Source organism: Beta vulgaris, chromosome 7 (assembly GCF_026745355.1).
Source record: "Beta vulgaris subsp. vulgaris cultivar EL10 chromosome 7, EL10.2, whole genome shotgun sequence".
In the NCBI taxonomy this organism is placed as follows: Eukaryota; Viridiplantae; Streptophyta; class Magnoliopsida; order Caryophyllales; family Amaranthaceae; genus Beta; species Beta vulgaris.
Window position 1 is genome coordinate 45,051,395 of NC_079208.1, and position 24,804 is coordinate 45,076,198.

Here is a 24,804-nt window from a genome sequence, read left to right on the forward strand (position 1 = left end):
TGAATTAAATTAAATTAAATTGAATGTAATACATTGAATGTAATAAATATATAAATAATATTTAAACAATAATAATATGAATATTAAATAATAATTATAATGATAAGTAATAATAATGAATAATAATAATAATAATATTTTGGATATTTTTTAATGAAAGTTATAAATAAATAATATTAATAATAATAAATTAATAATAATGATAATTAATAATAATTAGTTTATATAATTTGTATTAATATATTAATACTTGATGATGATATATAATAACAATAATATCTAAGAAGTAAATTAATATTACTATTTTAATAATTGGATTTAACAATATAATAATATTTAGTAATAAAAATAATGATTGGGTTGGACCGCGAAAATTACATCATAAACCGTCTTGGAGCGATTTGATTGGTTTATGGGCTAAAAAACGTGGGTTTATTTGTGCTTCAACCTAAACCATGTTCATCCTAATAATAATAGTAATAATAATGAGTAAAGCTATAATAAACAAAATAATGTATAGAAACAACAACAACAACAACAACAACAACAACAATAATAGTAGTAGTAGTAGTAATAATAATAATAATAATAATAATAATAATAATAATAATAATAATAATAATAATAATAATAATAATAATAATACTTAATAGTAATGATATAAAAATAAATAATAATATAATAATAATATTAATAATAATAAGAGTAATTAGTAAAATAAATTATACCAACATAATACTAATATTTAACAAAATGGTTATAAAAGAATGGAGCTGAACTGAACTGAGCTGAGCTGAACTGAACGGAACTGATTGGAGCTGAACTGAACTGATTGGAGCTGAACTGAACTGAACTGATTGAAGCTGAACTGAACTGAACTAAAAATAAGCTGGAGAGAACAGACTCATAATTAGGGCCTGTTCTCCCCAGCTTATTTTCAGTTCAGTTCAGTTCATTTCAATTCAGTTCAATTCAGTTCAGTTCAGTTCAGTTCAGTTCAGACCAGTTCAGTTCAGTTCAGTTCAATTCAGCTCTTGACAATACTTTTACTCTCACATATCACTATTCATTTCAGATCAGTTCAGTTCAATTCAGTTCACTTCAGTTCAATTCAGTTCAGTTCAGTTCAATTCAGTTCAGTTCAGTTTAGTTCAGTTCAGCTGTTTTATGCCGAAGAGAACAGACCCTTAGTTTGTAAACTTCTCGTACATCATACACAGGTCTAGAAACTAGTTAAATCATAAAAGTCGTTTTAATGGTAAATAATCTAAAAATAATCTTTCCCATAAACGCAAAACCCTCTAGAACCATCCGACGCTTCCATCCCTTCTCCCAACGACACACTCTCTCTCTCCTCTACTAAGCTGCTGATTGGAAGTCTCTAGAAAGTACAACCCCAGCAAATGCAATCGCATCTCTCTTAAAAACCCTTTCTCTTCCCCTCTCGCACCTCACCTATCTACCACCTTCTCTTCTACAAAAACCCTCTCTTTCTCTTTCTCTTTCTAGATTCTTCTGCTTTCATCTCACACACACTCTCTCTATAGATTCTCGAAGAAAATGGAAGACGACTTCGACATGCCGGCGGCTGAAGATATGATGAACGACGAAAATATGGACTTCGCCGATGAAACTTCCATGAAAGTCGGCGAAGAAAAAGAGATCTCTAAAGAAGGCTTGAAGAAGAAGCTTCTCAAAGAAGGCGAAGGCTGGGATAATCCTGACAATGGCGACGAAGTTGAAGGTTTCTAATTATTTAATTTCAATTTCATTATAAAAAGAGTGAAAATCTCGAATTTTCTTCATTCTAAATGTTGCTTCTTTTTTTTGATTGAATTTTGGATAATTACAGTGCATTATACTGGAACATTGTTGGATGGAACGAAGTTTGATTCAAGTCGTGATAGAGGAACTCCTTTCAAGTTCACTCTTGGCCAAGGTTTTTACTTTTTTTTTTCTTAGAAATTGTCGCTGTCTTTATAATTTCATTAATTTGAATTTGAAATGAATATGTTGTGTTTGAATTTGACGATTAGAAGTTGTTTTCAGTTGAGTGTTGTTTGATTACATTTGGTAATGTGTTTTTTTGTTTTTACAGGTTTATAGTATTTCAGTTGTTTATGATTATTTTGTGATTTGCTCGATATTAGTGTCTTTTTTCGGTGTGATTTTCTTCAGTTGAGTTGATAATTTTAGTCATCCAGAGTTGATTATGTGATGTGTCTTTTGAGTTCACGTGAATAGGATATTAGATTTGACATTGTGAGTGGTTGAATTATAGCTGAAGAAATTTCAGAATGCATTAGTTGAGACTTGAGAGTAGCTAACAGTAAGGAAAGAAAAAGAAGAAAGGAAGGGCAGAGCAAAGAAAAGAATGGAAGAGAAAGGAAAAAAAAAAAACTTTACTTCCCATGTTTGGTATAAATTTTCTCTTTCCTTTTGAATTCCCCTGCTTTTGGGAGGAAGGGAGGAAAAGAAAGTGAAATTTTAATAAATAGTCTTTTCTTCCAATTTTTTCCATTTCCTTTCACTTAATTTTTTTTAATGAACCAAACATTGAAAAGTAATAAATTTCCTTCCACTTCCTTTCTTTTCCTTCCAAATTCTTTCTACCAAACAAACTGTAAATGGTTTCTATGGGATTCAATAACTTTTGCAACAATGCGTATATTTTTGAAGCTTCACATTTGTTTATAAATACAAGTCTAATAAATATGAATATTATTACTTAGTTAGTACTGTACTAATGTGATATCATATATATTTTGATTATTGTTCTTTTTTCGATTGTTACTGTTACTATTGTTCCCATTATAATAATAGCGAGCAATTGTTGTTGCTGTTGTGGTAATGGCAGAATGCATTTGCTAGTGAATAAGAATGATAGAACAACAGTATTTTTAGTTGTAGTTAAAAAGTGGTGCTTCTAATATTTTCTTTCATGATAATAACACTTACCACAACAAATTGTACTATAGTTTGGTTGACCACAAGTGGTGCAATTTGATTTAACCCTATGACATCAGTTCATTTTTGTTCAGATAAGTTTATAGGAATTGAGGTGATTAGTAAAAAAATATATGTAGCCCTTTGATTTTACTTCTTTGTTAGTAGGCATTCTTCAATATGCTGGCTCTTCCTGACATAGTGACATGATCCGTATGTATAACGACTGACAGGTCAAGTTATTAAGGGATGGGATATTGGTATTAAAACGATGAAGAAGGGTGAGAATGCTATTTTGACTATTCCTGCTGAGCTGGCCTATGGTGAAGCTGGTTCACCTCCTACCATCCCGCCTAGTGCTACCCTCCAATTTGATGTTGAGCTATTATCATGGGTTAGTGTTAAGGATATTTGCAAGGATGGTGGAATTTTTAAGAAGATCCTTACTGAAGGAGAAAAGTGGGAGAATCCAAAAGATACGGATGAGGTGTTTGGTATGCTTCTCACTTGGGTTGTTGTTTAATTAAATTGCTGCTCTATGCAGTTAGAGTATCTGATTCGGCTACTTGTTAATATGGTATGCAGTGAGATATGAAGCTCGCCTGGAAGATGGAACACTGGTTGGAAAGTCTGACGGTGTGGAGTTTACTGTTAATGAAGGTGTGTCATCTTGTGAATTTTTAGTGTCTTATTAGAAATTTCTACAATATGGAAATGTTAATTGTGATTTATCATCTTAACAGGTCATTTCTGCCCTGCATTGTCAAAGGCTGTGAAGACTATGAAGAAGGGGGAGAAAGCTCTTTTAAGTGTTAAGCCGCAATGTAAGCTTAATTTTTAAAAGGAGGTCATGCTTTTAGTAATATGAAGTCTTTTGTATTGATTGTCTCCATCTGTGCAGACGGGTTTGGAGAGCAAGGCAAGCCAGCGTCTGGTAATGAAGGTGCTGTTCCTCCAAGTGCCGTGCTTGAAATCACCCTTGAACTGGTATCTTGGAAGACTGTGTCTAATGTTACTGATGATAAGAAGGTTGTCAAAAAGATTCTGAAAGAAGGAGAAGGATATGACCGCCCTAATGAGGGAGCTGTTGTGAAATGTGAGTGGGAAGAGTTTTTTTTTTTTTTTTTTGTGGGAGCTGGTTGCTGGTTGTTCATTTGTCTGATACTAGAATTTTGTTCTGGCAGTGAAATTGATTGGAAAGCTCCAAGACGGCACTGTGTTTCTAAAGAAGGGTCATGAAGATGATCTTTTCGAATTTAAGACAGATGAAGGTAGGTCCCCTTGCTTGGTTTGCGTTTATTTCTGGCTCTATAAATTTTAGCTTTGCAAGTGTATGACTTTCCAATATCTGAGCAGAACAAGTTATTCAGGGGCTCGATAGAGCCGTATTGACAATGAAGAAAGGAGAAGTGGCTTCATTGACAATTGCTCCAGAGTATGCTTTTGGCTCATTGGAAACTAAGCAGGACTTGGCTGTGGTTCCTCCCAACTCTACAGTGTGTTACGAAATAGAATTGGTTTCATTTGAGAAGGTTCGTTGACCCTATCATAGTTGAAAGTTTAGTTTCCATGAAGCTATTTGAAACTTTATGCATACTTAACTATTATTTCAGGAGAAGGAATCTTGGGATATGAATACTGAAGAGAAAATTGAGGCATCAGGCAAGAAGAAAGAAGAAGGAAATGCATTATTCAAAGCTGGCAAATATGTTAGAGCATCAAAGCGATATGAGAAGGTGAAGCTCCTAGAAGTAGCAAATACTGATACTATAATATTGTGTTTCAGTGTGCAGGAAATTTTAACTTGCATTCTCTTCTGTACCCAGGCTGCCAAATATATTGAGTACGATTCATCGTTTAGTGATGAAGAGAAGAAGCAGTGCAAGGTCTTGAAGGTATCTTGCAACTTGAATAATGCAGCCTGCAAGCTGAAGTTGAAAGAATATAAGGAAGCAGAGAAACTCTGCACCAAGGTATTCCTATGTTATATATACCATGATTTAATGATTGAATACTTGTACATTGGATGTTTAACTTGTAATATTACATATTTTAGGTATTGGAATTGGAAAGTATGAATGTCAAAGCGCTCTACAGAAGAGCACAGGCATATGTACATCTAGCAGATCTTGAGTTGGCAGAATTTGACATTAAGAAGGCATTGGAAATTGATCCTGACAACAGGTATATTCAAGTCATATGACCTTGTAAAAAATTAAGAACGCCGATTGTGAACATATGCATAAATCTTATGAAGCACAAGTAGATGAATTATTGTAGAATTACTCCATCCATCCTCAAAGAAGTTTCTTTATTAACCTTTGACCGTCCACAAGTCTCCCAATTCTTAAGAATCGAGATGGAATTTTCATCCCGCGCAATCATGTACTGCGGACTTTTACTAACCCTTTTTTCTCTCACTCTCGCTTTTCATGTAGCATCTGATATGGAATCTCCACTTTTTCAGTCAGTCAACCTCCTTGTTTTTACTTTAACAAATGCTATGAGAAAGCCTACCCTGATAATAATGGAGTATTTAAGTTTGTGCTCAAGCCTAATATAGGAAGTTTAGTTAAGGATGGAAAGAGTAGATTGATTTAACAAATGCTATGAGAAAGCCTACCCTAATAATAATGGAGTATTGAAGTCTGTGCCCAAGCCTAGTATAGGACGTTTAGTTAAGGATGGAAAGTGTAGATTGAAAGCAGGATCCTTTTTCATCTTATTTACATAAAATTCTTTCGTTTGGTAGCTTTTCTGATCGATTACACTGTGGCTTGTTAATTTCTCTTTACCATAAACTGCATTAGCAAGTTGGCTGTTACATTGCAACCAACTGCCTCTCTGGTAGGTGGTTATAAATTTTAGTGATGTGAAGTACCAGTAATGATAATTGATTTTAGTGTAGTTTTAAGAGAATGCTTGTGTCAATTTTCAGGGTAATGAGAACTCATCACCTAACATATTTTTCTTTGTAAATATGAGTTTGCATCAATTTTAACTCTAGATGTGGTGTTGATTGGGAAACTGAACTATAAATGTGTGAAGAAAATCACATTTTTGAGGGTGAAATTCCACTACCACGGTTATGAGTAGAGGATTCCTTGCAATATGATTTCATTGCCATTAGTTTTGTTTAGTACCACCTACCAAAGGGGCAGCTAGTATCAATTTCTCATTGCGTAATGTGCATCTGGCTTAAACTCTGTATATACCAGCAAGTTGGTTGTTGGTGTCGACTAAGTACCAAGTGTTCCATTGCTTTCTGTAATGTTGCAGGGATGTGAAACTGGAATACAAGAAGTTGAAAGAGAAGATTAGAGAATACAATAAAAAGGACGCACAACTCTATGGGAAAATGTTCTCAAAGATAGCTTGAGTCAATGTAAGTGGAGAAACCTAACTCTAATCTTTGATACTTGGTGAAGTTCAATAGAAATCTAGTCCAGACTCCTAATATATATTAAGACATTGCAGAAAGGTGCTTCCAAGGAGGCTGATTGATGGTCGACAAGTCATAAGCACGGCGATTGTTGCAATTAATCAAGGAGCAATTAGAGGGTCTTGTGGTCTTACTACAGTTAATTTTCTTTTATTTTGGTAGTAGAACGGTAGATCTTTCGAATCCAGGAAGCTGTATTGGGGTTTCTGTCGCGGAAAAACTTGAGCAATGCGCAATATTGTTATTTCTTGCTTAGCAGTTTGAATTAGGAGCATTAACATTTTATGCCAGTTTGGTGTTTCTGTTTCTAGACTTGGGTAGTTGTGTTCAGTGGTTTGTAGTTAACTGTAACCTGTAAGATCGTTACAGCGGAACCTTTTGATTTCTAGTTGTGGGGTTTGACACCTGCATTTGGAGTTATTTATAAAGAGATATTTAATCACACTCATGAATTATTAAGAAAGAAGATTTTACTATCATTATTCTTTATCAATTGCAAAGTAACGACATGTAATTGGATGTGTGCTTTGATTTGGGATATTGTGTGTAGCTATCAGATTTGCTAATTGTAGGCTGAGTGTTGGATGGTGACATGGTGTAAGGATGGTTGCTGAAGTGTGGTACGGGGTATTCTTTTGTTGGAGAATCCGACTTTGGTAAGACTTGATCTGAATTGTAGTTCAGATGTTGGTTTAATGGTTACTACTATGGTCAATTAGTATATATATGAAATACGTCTATCTGAAATTTTGAATTAAATATTAAATTAAGGAGTATGATTTTCTCTTTTTGTCTATGTGTGAAAAACTCTATTAAAAAATTAAAATGATAATGATATAACTTGATTGACACAAACAGAAGAAAAAATAAAAATTTGAATTTCATATTAATAATTATATTCATAATATTCAAAATCTAAATGTTGATTATTCTTCAGTAATCTCTATTATGTAAATTAAATTCTTTTCGTCGATTGGACCCGATACACATATTTTCCAGTTTATTTGAGTACAATTTCTTCTACTGTATATTTCTTTCTCTTGATAAAATATATTTGAACAATGATGAACAAATAAATAAAAAAAAATCAATGAAGCATTGATTTCAGAAAAATATAGTTAAAAATTAATAGTAATTATAAATATATTTTCAAATCAATTTTTTTGTAACACTGATTAATAACTAATTGAGAAAATAATAAAAATTAACATGATATGCACCCATAGCATGTAAAAAATGCTAGTACTCATATATGTCGTTTGGTTGTTGTAAAGAAATTGGCCATGAGGCTACGTTAGTCAAATTATGGATAATTGGATATTAATTAGAGGAGGGTATTGTAAATAACATCAACTAAAAAGGTATTATAGATTACATAAATTTTGAGAGATGGTTTTGGTTGGGTATTATGGAAAGACAAGCAACGAAGTAATTTGATTCTCTTGTTGCTTGTTTCTTTTACTTGATGATATTTTTTACCTTCTTATCAAAGTGTTCTACTTTTATTTTCCCACTATCTTCAGGGTGTGTTTATTCCTCAGACTCAACTCCAATCTTCGGACTGTGCCACATTAATTTTTCACTACTTTTAAATTTTACAGACTCACTCTAGATTCATTCTACTTCTATATTTTATCTCTCAGACTCTTCATAGACTATGTTTTAAATTGATTTTACAAAAAAAATAAAAAATAAAGACAAATGTCAACTTTTAAGTGGCTAGACATTTAACTCCTTACATGTCATAGTCTTGGATGGAGTTTTTGATTATCAAACTCACTCCAAGGCTTTCATCTTTTTTTTTCAACATTATTGTATAGTCTTCGCTCAAGACTCTTAAAATCTTTGCTCAAGACTCACAGTAAGACTACCAATATCCATACCTTAAGGTTCTACTTACTTTTTCTTTGACCATCTCCCTGATTACCTAACCGCTACTTGACCCAACCACCAGCCTTCCTACTCAACCCCCAGCTGACTACCACAATGTGCCCACCAAACCACCACCATGTGCCCACCCGATCAACGCAATATGATCCGACCACCAACCACCGACTAATGCCTCTACCTAACCAAGCTAACAACCGCAAAGAATCGCAACCTTTTCAACTATCAAAATCGTATAACGCCCATACCAACTACCACCTAAACCACTATTCGCCCACAAACCCAAGAAAAAAAAGGGAGAACTTTGGCACAAGGAGGAAGATGCGAAGCTGTGAGCGTCAGGAAGGGAGGGGGAGGGGGAGGGGTCGTCGCAAGGAAGAGGAGGGGGAGGGATGAAGGCGTAGCGGGAAGAGGAGGGGAAAAGCGAGGTTGGGGGGAGGGGAAGAAGCAAGGTTGTGGGAAGGGATGGGGACAAGTGACGAGGCACTAGAGGGAAAGGGAAAAGCGAGGTTGGGGAGGGGGAGAAACAAGGTTGGAGGAAGGGAGGGGGACGAGTGACGAGGTACTGGAGGGAAGGAGGAGGCGATGCAGCGGATTGGAGGAGAAGTGGTTGCGTGGCTATGCTATTACGTGGGGAGGCGTGGTGGGGGCACAACTAGAGATTGAGGAAATGGTGGTGTTATGATGGAAAATGGTAAGAGGAGGAAGAAATAGATATCAAAACAATCAAACAATACTTAAAATATAAGGATTTTGCTTGTTTGTTTCTCTCTATCATTTTTTGATTACATTCTCTTTACCACCATGGCAACCAAACAACCCTTTTGAATGAGAAGAAAACCGTCGGAGAGAAAAAAAGTAGAGAACCCTTGCACTACCCCACCTCCCTCCTTTAGTCATCTAGACACCTAAGTCCTAACCAGCGAAGCTTGTCGGCAGCCAATATTTCTATCCGGTCAATAGCAAGTTTTAGATTCAGTTAGAAGCCCCTTCTTAACCTTATTTCTTCAGAAGCTGTTGATTTAATGTGTGAAGCGTCAGAGCCTATATTGAGGTGTTTTAGATCGACTGGCGGCAAAGAAGTGCATTATTTGCACAACTTAACAAACTCGATAGTGTATTTTTTTTGTTCTTCCAAGTTTATCTTTCGTACAGGTGGGCAAAGTGGTTCTCCTTATAGTTTCTTGTTGGATCCTTTGAAAATGAATTATAGACTTGAGAAAAGCTTTTTAAAATAATAAAGATATGGAAGAATTGTTTGAGAAATTTAAAGGTCCTTATAAAGTTTATCCATTTGTTGCTTACTTAACGAAGAAGGAAATTACCTGTTTAAATTCGAAATATTTTTATAAAGCTTTCCCAAGTACAACAAGGCTACCAAATTTATGTGCGTTTGCTGGGATATGGAATATAGAGGATGCATTTTCTGAGTCACTTAGAAAAGGGGAATTAGAAACAGATAATACGAGGAGATCTTAAAGGAGTTAGAAGCTCTACAACGACAGTCCTCGAAAAGTTTGGGTGGTGGAAAGGGGAGAGAGTCCAATGGATATTTGTAGTAAGGAGATGTTCAGGACTTTCGATGATCGTAATCCTTTCCCAAAGTAAAAAAAAATATTTATCCGATGAAATATAAAAAAGAGTGTTGTACAATATAGAGGGTTTTAGTTCTTCAAAGGAAATGGAGCTCCTTCGTCAAGTTGACTGTAATCCGATTTGGCCTTGGCCCAAGCCTTCCTCCTCCAAAAAAGAAGGTTGCAAAGTAATCTTTGCATTTGACATGAAGCAAAATTAGGTCATGGCTCCTTCTACATTTGTCGTTGTCTTGGCCTCGGATTCAACTTTCCCTACAAAAAGGTAATATCGAAGTCTCCATGCCCTTTTGGTCATGTGGCTTTTTCCAATAGAAATAGATCTTCCTTGTTCTTTGACATCTCAGGGGAAGATACGAAAAGGTTAAAACAAGGAGAAGTGTTGCACTTTTACCATTCTTAGAGGTCTATGTTTATTTGTACTTCGAATCCTAAAAACCATATCAAGAAGGAGGCCCTCCACAAACAAGATTTGAAGAAAGTAGAAGTTTCTTATGCGGCGACTTAATGTCACCTAAGACCTACACTCCACGAATCATTCAGTTTTATAAGCACAATCGACGAAGTGATGCAACACAAGGTATGTTACACTAGCTTAACTGCCACCTTTTATTACAATAATTTCTTTGGTAAGAAGAATTTCCTTGCAACAATGGGGAGAAATTAGAGTTCCTTTTTGCAAGGGATGAGAATCGAACCCCTTAACACATGGGTGGAAGGAGATCCTCACAACTACTAGGCCAACCTTAATCCTCATCACCCTTTATTAATGGCAGTTACAGTCTTATATGGGAGGAAATGGAAGTCATTTATGCAAAGTCACATGTCTTATTTGGGTATTAGGTTGTCATGCCCATGACTGATTAGAGTATGTGTAATATGTTTTTTTTATATCTATATTAGACATGAAGGCAGTACAAAGTACAAAGAAGGGGAGGGGAATTCGAACCTGTGACCTATCGTTCACAGCACCTCAATCTTAACCACTAGGTCAAGACATCCTTAATAGAGTATGTAATATGTTACTTGAGTTTCTTCTTAGTCGTTAAATGATCAAATTTGAACTAAGACGAACTTAGGAAAGAGTACCACCAAACTTTTAATTATTCTTAAATCAATCAATTAAAAATTAATATAACATGAAAAGAAACTGAAACTTGAAATTTGTGTTGGATTTTTTTTTTGACCAACATATCCCTTAAAACACATCATATCACGAAAGTCATTTCCAAAATATTGCCAAAATTCAAGTCATTTCTAAGAAGATTTTTTTTAGTTTTAACTACCTTTTCATACTACTTTTTTGAAATAATAACATTTTATTTTTTTTTTCTAATTTAACTACCTTTAATGTTAAATTACTAGTTTTGCTATCTTTTGTGGACATGTCCAAGAATCCCATCAGTGGGGCCTACAAATGTGGTTTTCCCATTTCTTTGGAACTCTTCCTTTGATTGTATTTTGCTTATAATGGTCATTCTTCCTTCTTTAAAAGTGCTTCAAATTTTCTTTAAACAATCTCTAAAAAACTCAATCAATATCTCTTATTGGGAACTTTTGTTTCATTATAAGTGAAGATAATAAACTAATTTCAACCGAGCAATCTGAGATTGTTGTTTTAATTTTATGAGTTAGGATTCCTAGAAAATCGAGAATTTTATAAAATTAGAACTTTTATGAAGTTAATTTTATGGGTTAGGATTCCTAGAAAATTGAGAATTTTTTAAAATTGGAACTTTTATGAAGTTAGGGCTTGTAATTGGCTATGAAATGCACCTAACTAAAAGTTTGTTTAGCGGAAATAAAATTTTAAACGGTTTTTTCACAAAGTACCCCCGAGTTTTCAAAAAATTCACCTGGTACTCTCCATGTTTTCAAAATTCACCAGGTACCCCTAAGTTTCAAACTAATACACGGGGTACCCTTAAATGCCCTTAATGACTAACGGTGTTAACCCTAAATTTCTGTTTTAAACCCTAATTAACCCCCTAATGCTAACCCTAACCCTAACCCTAACGACCCCTCCCCCACCCTCCCACCACCCCTACAGCCTCCCCCACCCCTCCCCCACCCTCGCACATGTAGCCTCCCCCACCTTTCCCCCTCCCGAACCCCCTACCCCTCCACCGCCGCTCGACCGCCGCAGCCCCTCCCCGTACCCCTCCACCACCGCTCGACCTTCACAACCCTCCCCTGCCACCGCCGTCGATTTTCGTTGCTGCCCATATTTCCCCCACCCCGTCGCTGTCCAAATTTCCCCCACCCCGTCGATTTTCGTTGCTCCCCATATTTCCCCAACCCCATCGATCTTCGCTGCCCATAGGTTCGTCTACGAGGCCGTCGATCTTCAGGACATAAGGTAATGTGCCGAGAAAGATGGTGGGGAGGGGGTGGGGAAATCGAGGAGAGTAGGGGTGGGGACGGGGTATCGACGAGGTAGTGGAGGAGGGCCTGCGGGGGGTGGGGGTGTCGACGGGGTGGGGGAGCGAGGGGGGTGGGGGTAGGGGAGGCTACAGGGGTGGTGGGAGTATGAGGGAGGGGTGGTTAGGGTTAGGTTTAGGGTTTAGGATTAGGGTTAGGCTAAGGATTAGGATTAGGGTTAGCATTAGGGGGTTAATTAGGGTTTAAAACAGAAAATTAGGGTTAATGACTAACGGCGGTTAACGGCGTTAGTCATTAAGGGCATTTAAGGATACCCCGTGTATTAGTTTGAAACTTAGGGGTACCTGGTGAATTTTGAAAACATGGAGGGTACCAGGTGAATTTTTTGAAAACTCGGGGGTACTTGGTGAGAAAATCGAATTTCAAATTGTAGTGTGTATTTGATCTTTGTTCTAAACTATTTTTCCAATGTAACAAAATCAATAATTTATGAGTTCCCGATTTTAATAACGATATTTCACCAGGTACTCGAGGTTTTACGAAATTTATGAAGTAACCCTACAGTTTCAAAAATTTATCGGGTACCCTTTAAGTTTGCATATAATATATCAAACACCCTCAATAACTCACTGGTGTTGATTATGTTAACTTAAATGACCCATAATCAGTTGATTCATATCCTAATTGCCCTAATATTTCACATTATTCCCAATAAAGTCATTTAAAAGCAGACAAATTTTTCTAATAGATACTTAGAATATTATTCAAATTACTTTGACCGCATGAAAAAAGGTATTTATATCACTATAAAGGACATTTTTGGCATAATGTGGTCAATGGGCAAATTAGGTTGGGGTTCAAGTGATTTCAGGTCATTCAAGTTAACATACATAATCAATTCTTGAGGGTCTCTCGTACATGATGTGCAAACTTAAGGGGGTACCCGATGAACTTTTGAAAATGCGGGGTTAACTCATGAATTTCTTAATACCTCAGGAATAGCTAGTAAAAATCTGTGTAATAAACCCTAATTTGTGAAATTTTAAAGTAGGTCTTGTCTTACCTTTATATGAAGTAGTTGGGCAACATATTGCTTAGAGTTGATGCGCCTAATAACCTTAATTTGCAACTAAGTTTTTTGATATTGGAATTTAAGAAAAAAATCGATAAAATGCTTTCGTTGTAGCTTTTGAGCTTTCATGAAGAAAAATGAAGAAAGATAGTTATTTCAAAAAAAGTGATACAAGTAGATGTGGCAAACTGATCATACGAGTCGCATACGGATCGTATCATTACGAGTTGAGTCATATCAGGGTCAACTTTGCATTCATGTTGTGTTTATATCGAGTTTGTTTCGGTACGGGTTCATGAAATTTTAGGTCAGACCGGGTGCGGCTTTAATGAGTCGTGTCAATGACATGTCAGTTCCATCAGTTCAAGTTCGGTCGGATTAATTCAGGTAAAATCGACTTTCTTTTTTAACAAATAAATAAAACACATAAATTAATATTTGTGAAAAAATATTTCATTATTATTTTTGGGTCAGATTCGGCTCATTATTGTCGGGTAACTTTGGGTCGGTAGATTCGAATCGAAGTATCTTTCGGTTCGGGCTCATTTGTCTTCGTGTCGGGTGGTTTCAAGTTTCAATTATGTTTCAGGCTTTTTAGGTGAAAACGGGTCTCGTTCGGATCAAGGGTACAAGTCTATTTTTTGCGGGCTATTAGATATAACGTAATTAAGACCAAAAAATGATCCTAAAATAAGACAAAATAAATTTTCTAGTTTTCGCTCAAACAATAAATATATGGAGTATGAGTATTGGTCTATATTGGTAAATGCCGATCATCCGCCCGTACTATATCAATTAGTAGATGTTGGTATGAGGTGTAGGATGAACATCCTACACCAGCTCCAAAATGCAAGGCAAGAAGAATGAAACGCACCATTCAACATGCAAAAAGTAATTGATTTGACAGCCAATGTACATTCCCATTACATCTAGTGTACATGTCGAAAATTCAAAAAGTATCTGATTTGACAGTTACTGTTCACCATTTAATAATTGATTTGATGTCAACCGCCATCATTTCCCCCATATACTGTTCACCACTTCTCTCTTTTCCACACTCAACCTCCTTGTACATTCTTGGCTTCGTGGTTGTTCATTAACAAAATCAAAACGTACAATGACAACCCCCCAGCTGAAAGTAACCCAATTCCTGAAGCTGATGTCAAGTGAGTAATTTGCAATCTTTGTACACCGGTGTGTTGATGTTTGTTCACTAATGAAATTCAATATGTACAATTACAGTCCCATACCTCATAGTGCTCCATGTGCCACAATTCAAAGTGATGAAATTCAATATGTTCACTGGATACGAGTCAATGTACAATATTGTTTTATTGAATATTCACTAGTTATGACTCAATGTACAATGTTATAGCAAGATTAAATAAGGATAAATCACAATGTACACTGATGGTCATTACTTTGATAACTGAAAATCCCCAAAATGTACGCTCGTATATTATTGTACACCAAACCATATGCATTTGTACATTAAAAAAAAATATTTCAGTAAATAAATGAGAGAGAAAGAGAGTGAATGAATGAGTGAGTGATGAAAGAGAAAGAGGTGGCCCACTTTCAAAAATATTGCCAAAAACCAACCGAATTTTGGCTCTCCTAAAACCATCAAACAACATTGTTTTGGACAGGTGCAGGGTCTAATTTGCGATACTATATGCATGCAATGGTGAATCCGTGATTCAAAGTTGCAAACCCCTTCCCATAGACGATCAAAAACAGAAGGAAACACGAATGAACGCTGCGCTGCAAAGAGGCTGCAATGTTCTACTGTTCCATATCGTTATTCCAAATAAAAGACAAACGTATGAATCAAAATTCAACCATTCAACTCCAAAGGCCGAATTAGGAAACCTAATTCACATCTCTCGAATATTACAAGCACGCACATTGTGCCTCAAGATGAACAGGATACATGAGAAAATATTAGGAATAATTAATATTCTCTGATGTAGGATACAATACAATATAAAATCTCGATTTTGGCTTCCTATCTTGTATCTAAAGATGGGCAAGTACAACAAATTTCTGACGACCTAAACAAATGTCGCTGCTAACAGATTCAAGATGAAGGTAAGTAAACGAGCAATTTTTACTGACCTACTACAATAAATGACTACTGTAAAAGAATGGTTTGATAAATCAACATGTTCACTTGGAGTCATCTTTTCTTGACACCAGTGATTTCATAACAATGGAAAGCACACCAAGCTTCCCCCTCTACTAGGGTCTGCGCCGAAGACCCATCCTAAGTTTTTGTGTAAATTGGTACGTACTTGTAAATATGAATGTCTCCTCGAAATAATAGATACAGATATAGGTCAATTTGCAACGCCAATGGAATAAATAGCGGAACTGCTTAAGAAAAGCACGTGGGTCCCAGAAGCTTCCATTATTTGTGCTCCTCTTGGTAAAGGAGGCCTAGACATTGATATGGCATGGACCAAAGTTTTTGGCTAAGAGGATCAACATGACAGGTCTAAACCAGCCACGTATGGGTAACATAGCATCAACTCACCTGCTCTCCGATCAAATCGAGACCAACAATCAGGAAAGTGATTCCTTGAAATAACAGGAAATAGAAGTGAATTCCTTGTGCTGATAACAAGCTCCTAACTGAGGCAGTTAACAAAATAAATGCTAGGGTAAGTTCCTTTCCATACAACCGATTTCTTTTGGTTTTTCCATTCTTCTTGCTCATGTTCAGCTTATTCAACTCTTCGAGACCCGAGTCTGACGCAGACCTTTGTAATAGCGAAGTGTCCACTGAAACTTCAGATTCCTTTTCAGACAAACCGAGTAGATCAGCCTCAGATGACCTCCCTGACTTCTTGGTTACTACCCACTCGTAGGAACCTTTAAATCGGAAAAGTCCAGTTATCATGGCATTGAACTTGGTAACTGACATAGTGTTCTCACACAATAAATAAGGGACTATAAACGGAAATGATTGTGGAGATGGAAGGATATTTAGCAGAGAGATGAAACCAGGGATATAACAGACTACCCACGCAGGTAAATGAGCCTCTGGGAGAAACATAGTCAGAGGAAGAATGATGCAGAAAAGGGTGAAGGAATAGAACGGTAGAACGAGCTTTCGGAGCAAAAAGAACAGAAAAATTAGGTTAAACTTCTTCATCCAACTTACCTGAAAGGTAAAGAGAGCAGCACAAAATGAGAAAGTTTAACAGCTAGACAATAAGGGTCAATGTTTTAACAACACACTGTAACACTTTAAATTACTTCATAAGGTAGAATATCAATCTCAATATTCATCAAATTTATCAGTGTCTTAAAATTGAATAGAACAAAGAAACAATAATTTTACATAGGATATATAGACTGTAATGATTCCAACTATGGCTGTCCACTTCTAAAAATGCCAGCACAGGTTATTCACAAATAATCTCAGCTACGTAAAGAATCTTCCTAAAGTGCTCCAATGACAATTGCAACCAATTTTGCAGATAAGTTTTCTCTCCCCTCCCCCCCTCAAGTAAAAAACCCTAACCTTCTTTCTCGAACTCATTATCTTCCCAAAGTGGTGAACCACCACTAAAACCGCCATTGACAATTGTTTGCAAAGAGAAACATCCTCCGAAGGTAGGAGGGAAAGGGTTGTCGAAAAGAGGGGTGGAGGATTTCGGTAGGGACATTATAGAGCAGCCAAGGGTCTAGTCCATGGTAACAATGATCAGAGGTAAGGAGGGGGAAGGTGGCTGTGCCGGAAAGAGAAGTGGGACAGCAGAGAAGAAGCTGAAGAAATAAAATCAGAAAGAAAGATAAAAAGGAGCCAATCAAGATAGGCCACGTAGCCCAAATAATCTGATAAATTGGTTCCTTTAGGTTCCGGAACAATTTGAGAAGACACTATACAAAGTTGGGATAATTTGTATTTGGGATTATCAAAAGTGAAATGGCCACAGTTCGTATAATTACAATCAATTTTTCCTTAAAACTAGGGCTTGTAATAACCATCTGTAGCTGCTAATGCATGGGCCAATAAAGGAAGGTTAAACCTACAAAAAAATTAATATTATATCTTTCCGAAGAAAGAAACCAAGTTGATGGTATGAAATCTAGTCGCTATTACAAAGCTTACAGATATTTAAGCCAAATCAGATATAGAAGCCCACGGATCACAGATGTGACTTCTCAAGCAATTACGCCCCAACTAAAGGGCATATATTTGTTCTATAAGCCAACTCTTGAAGAGTTTGTGTCCATGCAAAAAGACTATACCCTCACACTCAATAATAGGCAAATTAAATTAATTTAAAAAATGATGCAAACAGTAGTTAATTAATAGATTTCGCTAGATATGCACTTGATTGTTTAATGGTCGCTAAATAGAAATGACGCCAATTTTTTCTTTAGAGGAACTTTGTGGACATTTTTCTAACCTTCTATTTGAGGTTACTAAATGTAATAATACAATTTTTCTTTCTATTTACTTTCACAAGCATCGCTTGCATATAATACTGCAATATAAACTAAGCACAGGAGATGAGGAGAGATCTGTACCACAACAGAAATATCATATATGACCTTTAAGCCAATATGTAAAATTTCTAGAATCCAAAACCGAGTCAAGTATTAACGCTTACTAGAACCAGGCACATACCTTAGTAGCTAGCATAGTGGATGAAGGCCATATCCTTTCCGAAAAGCTAGGGGGTGTTTGGTTGGACTTTTTTTATGGTATGGAATGGTATCATATCCATTCCAATGTTTGGTTGAGTTTTTAAGGGTCAAATGTCATACCCAGAGGTTTCTGTCTCCATTCCATACCTATAGAATCTCATACTCCGCTATCCCCTAAGTTTCAAAATCCATTCCACAAGTATCAAACCCTAACCTATAATGGAGTGAGAGAGAGATATGGACATCTAGCTTCCATAGTCACACATAGCATTCATTCATCTCTTCCGGCAGTTAGCAGTTTAACTTCCGGCGACCAACTCTCCTGGTTGTTCAACTTCCGGCGAGCATCTTCTTGTTGGTTCAATTTCTAACTACAGTTTAACTTCCAATGAATTAAATTTCGTAAATCATTCATATTTTCCGGCAAAGTTGGCCATTATCATTCTGCGTTTCAGATTTGTCAAAAAGAGCACAACTATGATTGCCTTTTATTCATATATTCCGGCAAAGTCGACCACCCTCATTTCGGCGACTCAAATGCATCGTCCAGTTTTATATATTCCCAGAATATTTTTTTTCTGAAGTGGTCACTATTACCAGGCCATCTGCATTCGTAACATTCTTCGTTGCTTATGATGATTTCCCAAAGTATATGTAGGATAATTGACAACCCTTTTGATATCTTTGTCCATTTTCTATACGTCCCAGATGTTTGTCATTATAATTTTCAGTTTGTTTTGATGGTTTCCTTTTTTTTTGCTATTTCATTTCTTTGATAATATATCATAATATTCACATTATTAAATATTATAATTAATCTCAAATTAAGAAACAAAAATGAAAATGCATCAAACAATATGAATGGGGATAGTATCCATTCCAAGATTGAACCAAACAAATTGGCTTGGTATGGGGATACAAATCCATACCATCATGATATGAATCTCCATACCATTCCATACTAGTTCAGTGAACCAAATGGGCCCTGTAGAATTTCAAAATTATGCCCCTTCTGTACAAAAAACCTACAGCTCACAAATATTCTTATCAACCTATCAAAAACTCACTTCAGCTACAGTCTTTGCAAGTTTTCACAAAAAATGACCCCCCCCCCCCCCAATTTTGTTCTAGTCTCCACCATAATCTCTTAAGATTGGTCATAATAATTCCCTGGATCTCCAAACATAAAAGGGCAAGCAACCAAATCTCAACATATACATAGAATGGCAAGCAAAAGTATGGAAAGAAAAAATGCAAAAACAGAACCTACACCAATGAGAATTTAAACAAATTATATTTATAGAGAACAAGTTCTATACCTTAGAATGAATTATTTCCATGAAGCACATACGAAATAATTGCATAGGACCTGAATGCCAGCGATATTGTTGTTTCTTGTATGCTTCATAGGACTCTGGCAGCTCACAAAGGCACTACAAAATATATTTGAAATCATAACAAGCATACTACATAGTTTCACAAATTACCAAGCTCTTAATATGTCAGCATATACCAACCTTTACATCATTGAGGAAAATAAATTTCCACCCACACAGATGAGCACGGACAGCAACATCCATGTCTTCAACAGTTGTCCTCTCGGACCACCCACCACAATCCTCAAGAGCTTTGATTCTCCAAACACCAGCTGTTCCATTAAAACCAAAGAAGTTGATGAACACCCCATTGACTTGCTGCTCAACCTCAAAGTGGAAGGACAAATTTATGTTCTGCAATCTTGTCAGCAGATTCTCATCCTTGTTCACGAAAGTCCACCTTGCTTGGACTAATGCAAGGTCATCATTTCCCTATAAGATACAGGAGAAGAAATGACGCATTTAGAACAAGTACAAATAATTACTGACTTTTGAATGATCATACATTATAACTTAATGTAGTTCACTATTCTACTTAGTAATCTTAATTTCTGATTTCACAGCTAATTGATAACCCTTAGGTTTGAAAGACTACTTCTGATACATAAGTGAAGGACAGTCTCAGCTCTTCAATAAAGGCTTATCCACCCAAGGCTAAGTAGAATACCTTAAAATAAGGAATAGTTTTCTTCAGAAAATCTGGTGCTGGTTGAAAATCAGCATCGAAAATTGCAACAAACTCATAATCTTTGACATAGTCACAATTCATTGCGGATTTTAGATTTCCAGCCTTATAACCTGTCCGGATAAGACGGTGCCTGTACAAGATGCGCACACCTCTTTGTTGCCACTTTTGAACCTCTGCTCTTATTAGCTGTTGAACATCCGAATCATCAGAATCGTCCAAAACTTGCACAAGCATTCTTTCCCTAGGCCAGTCCTGGACACATACTGCTCCAATGGAATGTTGATAGACCTGTTAAACATTCACCAGTGAATTTTTAGCTGGAGTAAAATCAGGAAACAACAGAGATAATCATACTATTAGAAGACAGGCAAGTTACATTACCATTTCCAATTCCCAACACTACAAGTAGAAACTTAACAATTACATGATTAAGACAAGAGCATCTCGAGACTTTACAGATCAACTTAAAACTTAAAAAGGCATCAAACTTAAAGTTAATGTGACATCATACGTGCAAAAAGCTGGGAAGCAAACAAATAAAGGAAAACAGAAAGGACTTGTTCAGGTGAGGAGATAGAGATTGAAGAAAGATGCATATAAGGATTTCAAAGGAAAGTACAGCAAATTCAGTTATTATCCGTAAAATTTCAGTCTTTATAAGTGAAAAAAAAGTTCTAATCAGGAAAAGAAAAATCATCAGTTTTAGTCAGTATTATTTAATAAGATAGTTTCAACTCAGTAAAAATCAGGTGAAGAGATGAAAGACCTTAGGGGAATTTCCTTCTGGTTATATAGTGTCAAAACTCAAAATTCAAGGACTACCCTGCTATCTTAGAACATTCCTGCCCCTTTCTTTCACTATGAATCTATGAGGACAAACTATACAAAAAATACTATCTATAATTTCACCCGGATGCAATAATGAAGTAAACAACTCTATAAGCATCCTAAGGATGCTTAGATATTAACTGATTCATGCTTACTATATGAAAAGTGGAATTCTGCAGGACATCCCTTACCCAAGACAGGCTTTCTAGATGATAAAAAGGGTTTCAAGTTAAAGATGCAACATAAACCAGGGATCATCTGGACGGAAGAAGTAAAAGAAGACACGAAAGAATGGGTCTCTAACATCATTTGCATCGAACAAAACCCATGAGATGAGTGAATGGATGAGAGAGATCCATATGAACAATTCATTGAGATAGCATCTAGGTTCATGTAGACGACCCCATATTTTTGGAGCTAAGGATCATATTCTATTGTATGCCCACCATACAAAAGAAAAAAATTGCTCGGATACCTTCTTGCTAAACCTAGGGAGAAAACTCTTATTGGCCGCTCGGGAAAGATTGGCTACTCAAGGTAGGTTAAAAATTGTGGCACTTATCCCGTAATCCATCTTATTCTTTCCACCATGATGTGGTCAAATTGGTGAAGAGTCCAAACACATAATTTTCATTATGCTCAAAATTTGTTAAGATGGAAGATTGGAGTGTTATGAAGTTCACATTGGCTTCTGTCTGGTGAGGAAGGAAAGCTAATAATAAGTTAAAAGCTGCTCTAATAATCAAAAGGATTTAGGTTTTCAGAAACCAGAAGCTGCATCAGGTGGGCATCATATTTTATTAGTGTCATATTTAGAATCACAGGAAGCTGGAAAAGATTATTAACTACTTTTCTTGACAAGTTTTTTCGATGTATTAGTGTACATTACTCTAATATGCCCACCTTTTTTGTTCGTAAATAAATTCTTTATGGAGATGAAAATTTTCACTCCCTAAAATAAAAGTAATGAAGTTCACAACTGCTAGTTTTTTAAGGCCGTAGCCAAATCCTTGATCTCCGAGAATCAACAAGACAAGTTGATAGCTTTGATCTGACTTGACGAGTCCATCTTCAAACTTAACCTCAGCTCTAAAGATCAAAATCTATCTAAAACAAATGCTAAAACATCCACTACATATATAACCAAAATCTAATTGAGCATCTACTTCATCACTTTCTTATCTCAACTACTATCATGACGACACGTAAGAATGCAAGAATTAAAGATCACAAAAGGCAAAGGGAAATGGAACCTACATCATCTTACCTCCCTTTCATTGCACATAGGAATCTGCACTAAAACCATGGGAAAATCCTCCACGTTGTGATCCTCGGACTTAGAAGAGTACTCCATTACAGCAACCGGCTTAATTCCTCTACACTTGATCCAAAAACACCCCAACATCAACACAGCACGGTCGACCGATTGCACAAGAAACAAAATAATGCAAACATTCGACAAACTCTGCAATGGCGGAGCTAAATACTCCGCTCTAACTCTCAACCAACTAGCATACACCAGCTCAACAAACCCTAACACCTCAGTCTTACGCAACGATGGCGGACTAAAATGCCAGCCCTTGAAGTACGCAATTAGCTCAACACACAGCAAAAGCACAACTACAACTAACAAGAATTTGATCAGCCGGAAAAACCTCGAATCGGAGGTGCGACGATTAGGTAGTAACCGAGATTTAGCGATGCGACGGTTGGCGGTTCGGAGGAGAGAGAAAAAAGAGGTGAAAATGGAGAAGATAAAATGGAGAAAGTGTTGAAGTTTCAAGAAGCAGAAGAATGAGAGTTGGCGAGCGCTTCGAGTGCGATTTCGATGATCCTTGCGATTTAACGGCGAGGAGAGAGAATCTGAAGCGGAGATCGCGACGGAGACGAAATTAGGGTTTTCAACATTGGAAGTTGAAGAAGAAGAAGTTATAGTGTGATTTTGATTGTGATTGTGATTGTGATTGTGATTGACATTGTTGTGAATCTCAATTTGTTGCTTGTTCCACCATTCTTGGAACTCGTAGTTTGGAGGTCGAGGCATGAAGCTTTAATGGCGGAAAAGAGAGAGATTTGATCTCGTATTTTTTGTTTATTTTCTCTCTCTCTTAATTTAGATCTCTCTCAGTTAGCCATGGTAGCAAAATTTGGTTGCTTTTGTTTTTTTTCTCTCTCGACTTGTGTGTGTGTAAGAGTGTCTGCGGTATTGCAAAGGGGGTGCTGTCGTTTTCTCTCTCTTCTGTCTTAACGATCCGAAGTTTGGGGGTTATTAAAAACAGCTATATTTAGTAAGTACTAATCATTTTTAACGAATTAACGGTGTCCAGCTCTTATTAGAGTTGATTATTTTGGGCCGGCCCGGCCCGTTTTTGGGCCGGGTTTTGGGCAGAATTTTTCGGCCGGCCTGGCCCGGCCGAATTTTTATTGTCTTTGGGCGGGCTTTGGGCAAGCCAAAAACAACTTTTTAGTCTATTTTTTGCCTGGCTTGTTTTGGCCCGCAAAAGCTCGCTAATTTAGGCCCGAAATAGCGGGTTTTGGACACAAAAACTCAGCCCGAATTTAGGCCCGGTCCGACCAATGGGAAATTTTTTTTGCCTCAGCCGGCCCGAACCCGACCCGGCCCATGATCACCTCTACTCTTAATTCATATTTAAATTATTTTTTGAATATTAATTAAAATACTACGAACTTTTATGGTTCTCTCACACAATAATATTTATGGTGCATTCTTTTCATCTAAATAACCCTAAACTGAATTGAACTTATCTGGATGACAAAGGGCTTGTTTGCTGATAAATAGAATCAGTTGTTAGCAAATAAGCGGCTTGAGTAACCGATGTGCGAACTGAACTTAGTGGACTTGATTGAACCTGATTTAACTTATTATACCTGATTGAAACTTATTGACCTGATTGAAGCTTATTAGACCTGATCGAACCTAATTGAAACTTATTAAGCTTTATTATACCTGATTGAAACTTATTTGACCTTATGTGACAAAAAAAAAAATTGATGAGTAAGAACATAAATATTACCTTTAACATAAATACTAACTCTCAAAATTTATTATGACATAATTATTATTAAAATTTATCTTTTGAAAAAATATTAATTATTGATTACTCCCTCTGTTTTTTTTTAACGTTCTCACTTATAATCTTGATACTATTCATACTTAGAGAGAATCTTCTCAATTCTTTTCAATATATAAGAAAAAATATAGTCACGTGGGATCTTGTTTGATTCATCTCAATTATTACATTATTAATATTCAATAATTATAACTTTTACTAATATATAATGAAAGATATTTAAGTTCAAAGATGTGCATTGGGAGATGTGCACAGGAAAGCGAGAAAGATAAAAAAATAAACAAAGGCAATATCTTATGGTTACATTTTAACAAAAAAAATACTCCCTCCGTTTCAATTTAATCTACTCATTTACACTTTTCACGCATGCCAATGCAAAACTTTGAGGACATATATCTTTAAATATGTATTTGTAAAAATTATAAAAAGTACATATTAATAAAATACATGTTACGATGAATCTAACAAGATCCCACATGACTATATATTCATCCGCATATAAATCACAAATGATGGTCAAAGTGAAATTTGTTAATAGTGTAAAATGTCAAAGTGTGTAGATTAAATTGAAACGGAGGGAGTACTATTTATGTGCTTTCTTATACACAACTTTCACCACTAATATATCTAATAGTCTTGCTTTGATTTCATAAAGCAATAGTAGAAAATCAATTAATAACTTTTATATCTTTCATTGTTATTAATTAGTAACAAAAATATGTTATCTCTAGTTATCTAAAGACGAATTGGAAAATATTATGATTATTATTGTTAACCTTATTTGAGCATGATTATAATATTTTTTAGTAATAACATGATCAGCTAATATCAGTAATA

General features: G+C 36.0%; 2 protein-coding genes across 2 annotated transcripts; one reads left to right on the plus strand and one right to left on the minus strand.

Annotated features, from left to right (window-relative positions):
* Positions 1-1,313: 1,313 nt before the first annotated feature.
* Positions 1,314-6,830, plus strand: LOC104899590 (peptidyl-prolyl cis-trans isomerase FKBP62). The gene is made up of 13 exons (XM_010686806.3): positions 1,314-1,744; positions 1,853-1,939; positions 3,180-3,440; positions 3,532-3,606; positions 3,690-3,770; positions 3,848-4,042; positions 4,131-4,217; positions 4,303-4,478; positions 4,560-4,682; positions 4,773-4,919; positions 5,003-5,130; positions 6,226-6,331; positions 6,424-6,830. The coding sequence occupies exons 1-12, from the start codon at positions 1,561-1,563 to the stop codon at positions 6,323-6,325; spliced, it is 1,644 nt and encodes a 547-aa protein (XP_010685108.1). The 5' UTR covers positions 1,314-1,560; the 3' UTR covers positions 6,326-6,331; positions 6,424-6,830.
* An 8,234-nt stretch (positions 6,831-15,064) lies between these two features.
* Positions 15,065-23,128, minus strand: LOC104899591 (probable xyloglucan glycosyltransferase 6). Its single transcript, XM_010686807.4, has 5 exons — positions 22,143-23,128; positions 20,027-20,335; positions 19,501-19,791; positions 19,303-19,416; positions 15,065-16,487 (listed from the first exon to the last, which is right to left on the minus strand). Exons 1-5 carry the CDS (start codon positions 22,917-22,919, stop codon positions 15,849-15,851), a joined length of 2,130 nt encoding a protein of 709 aa, XP_010685109.1. The 5' UTR covers positions 22,920-23,128; the 3' UTR covers positions 15,065-15,848.
* Between the last annotated feature and the right edge of the window lie 1,676 nt (positions 23,129-24,804).

Excerpts from the sequence above, each read along its gene's own strand:
- LOC104899591 (XM_010686807.4), bottom strand. The coding sequence starts at position 22,919 with ATGCCTCGACCTCCAAACTACGAGTTCCAAGAATGGTGGAACAAGCAA. Across the intron at positions 20,336-22,142 it reads CTATGTGCAATGAAAGGGAG|GTCTATCAACATTCCATTGG; the intron begins GTAAGATGATGT and ends AATGTTTAACAG. Across the intron at positions 19,417-19,500 it reads TTTTCCTCAATGATGTAAAG|TGCCTTTGTGAGCTGCCAGA; the intron begins GTTGGTATATGC and ends TATATTTTGTAG.
- LOC104899590 (XM_010686806.3), top strand. The coding sequence starts at position 1,561 with ATGGAAGACGACTTCGACATGCCGGCGGCTGAAGATATGATGAACGAC. Across the intron at positions 4,479-4,559 it reads AATTGGTTTCATTTGAGAAG|GAGAAGGAATCTTGGGATAT; the intron begins GTTCGTTGACCC and ends CTATTATTTCAG. Across the intron at positions 4,920-5,002 it reads CAGAGAAACTCTGCACCAAG|GTATTGGAATTGGAAAGTAT; the intron begins GTATTCCTATGT and ends TACATATTTTAG.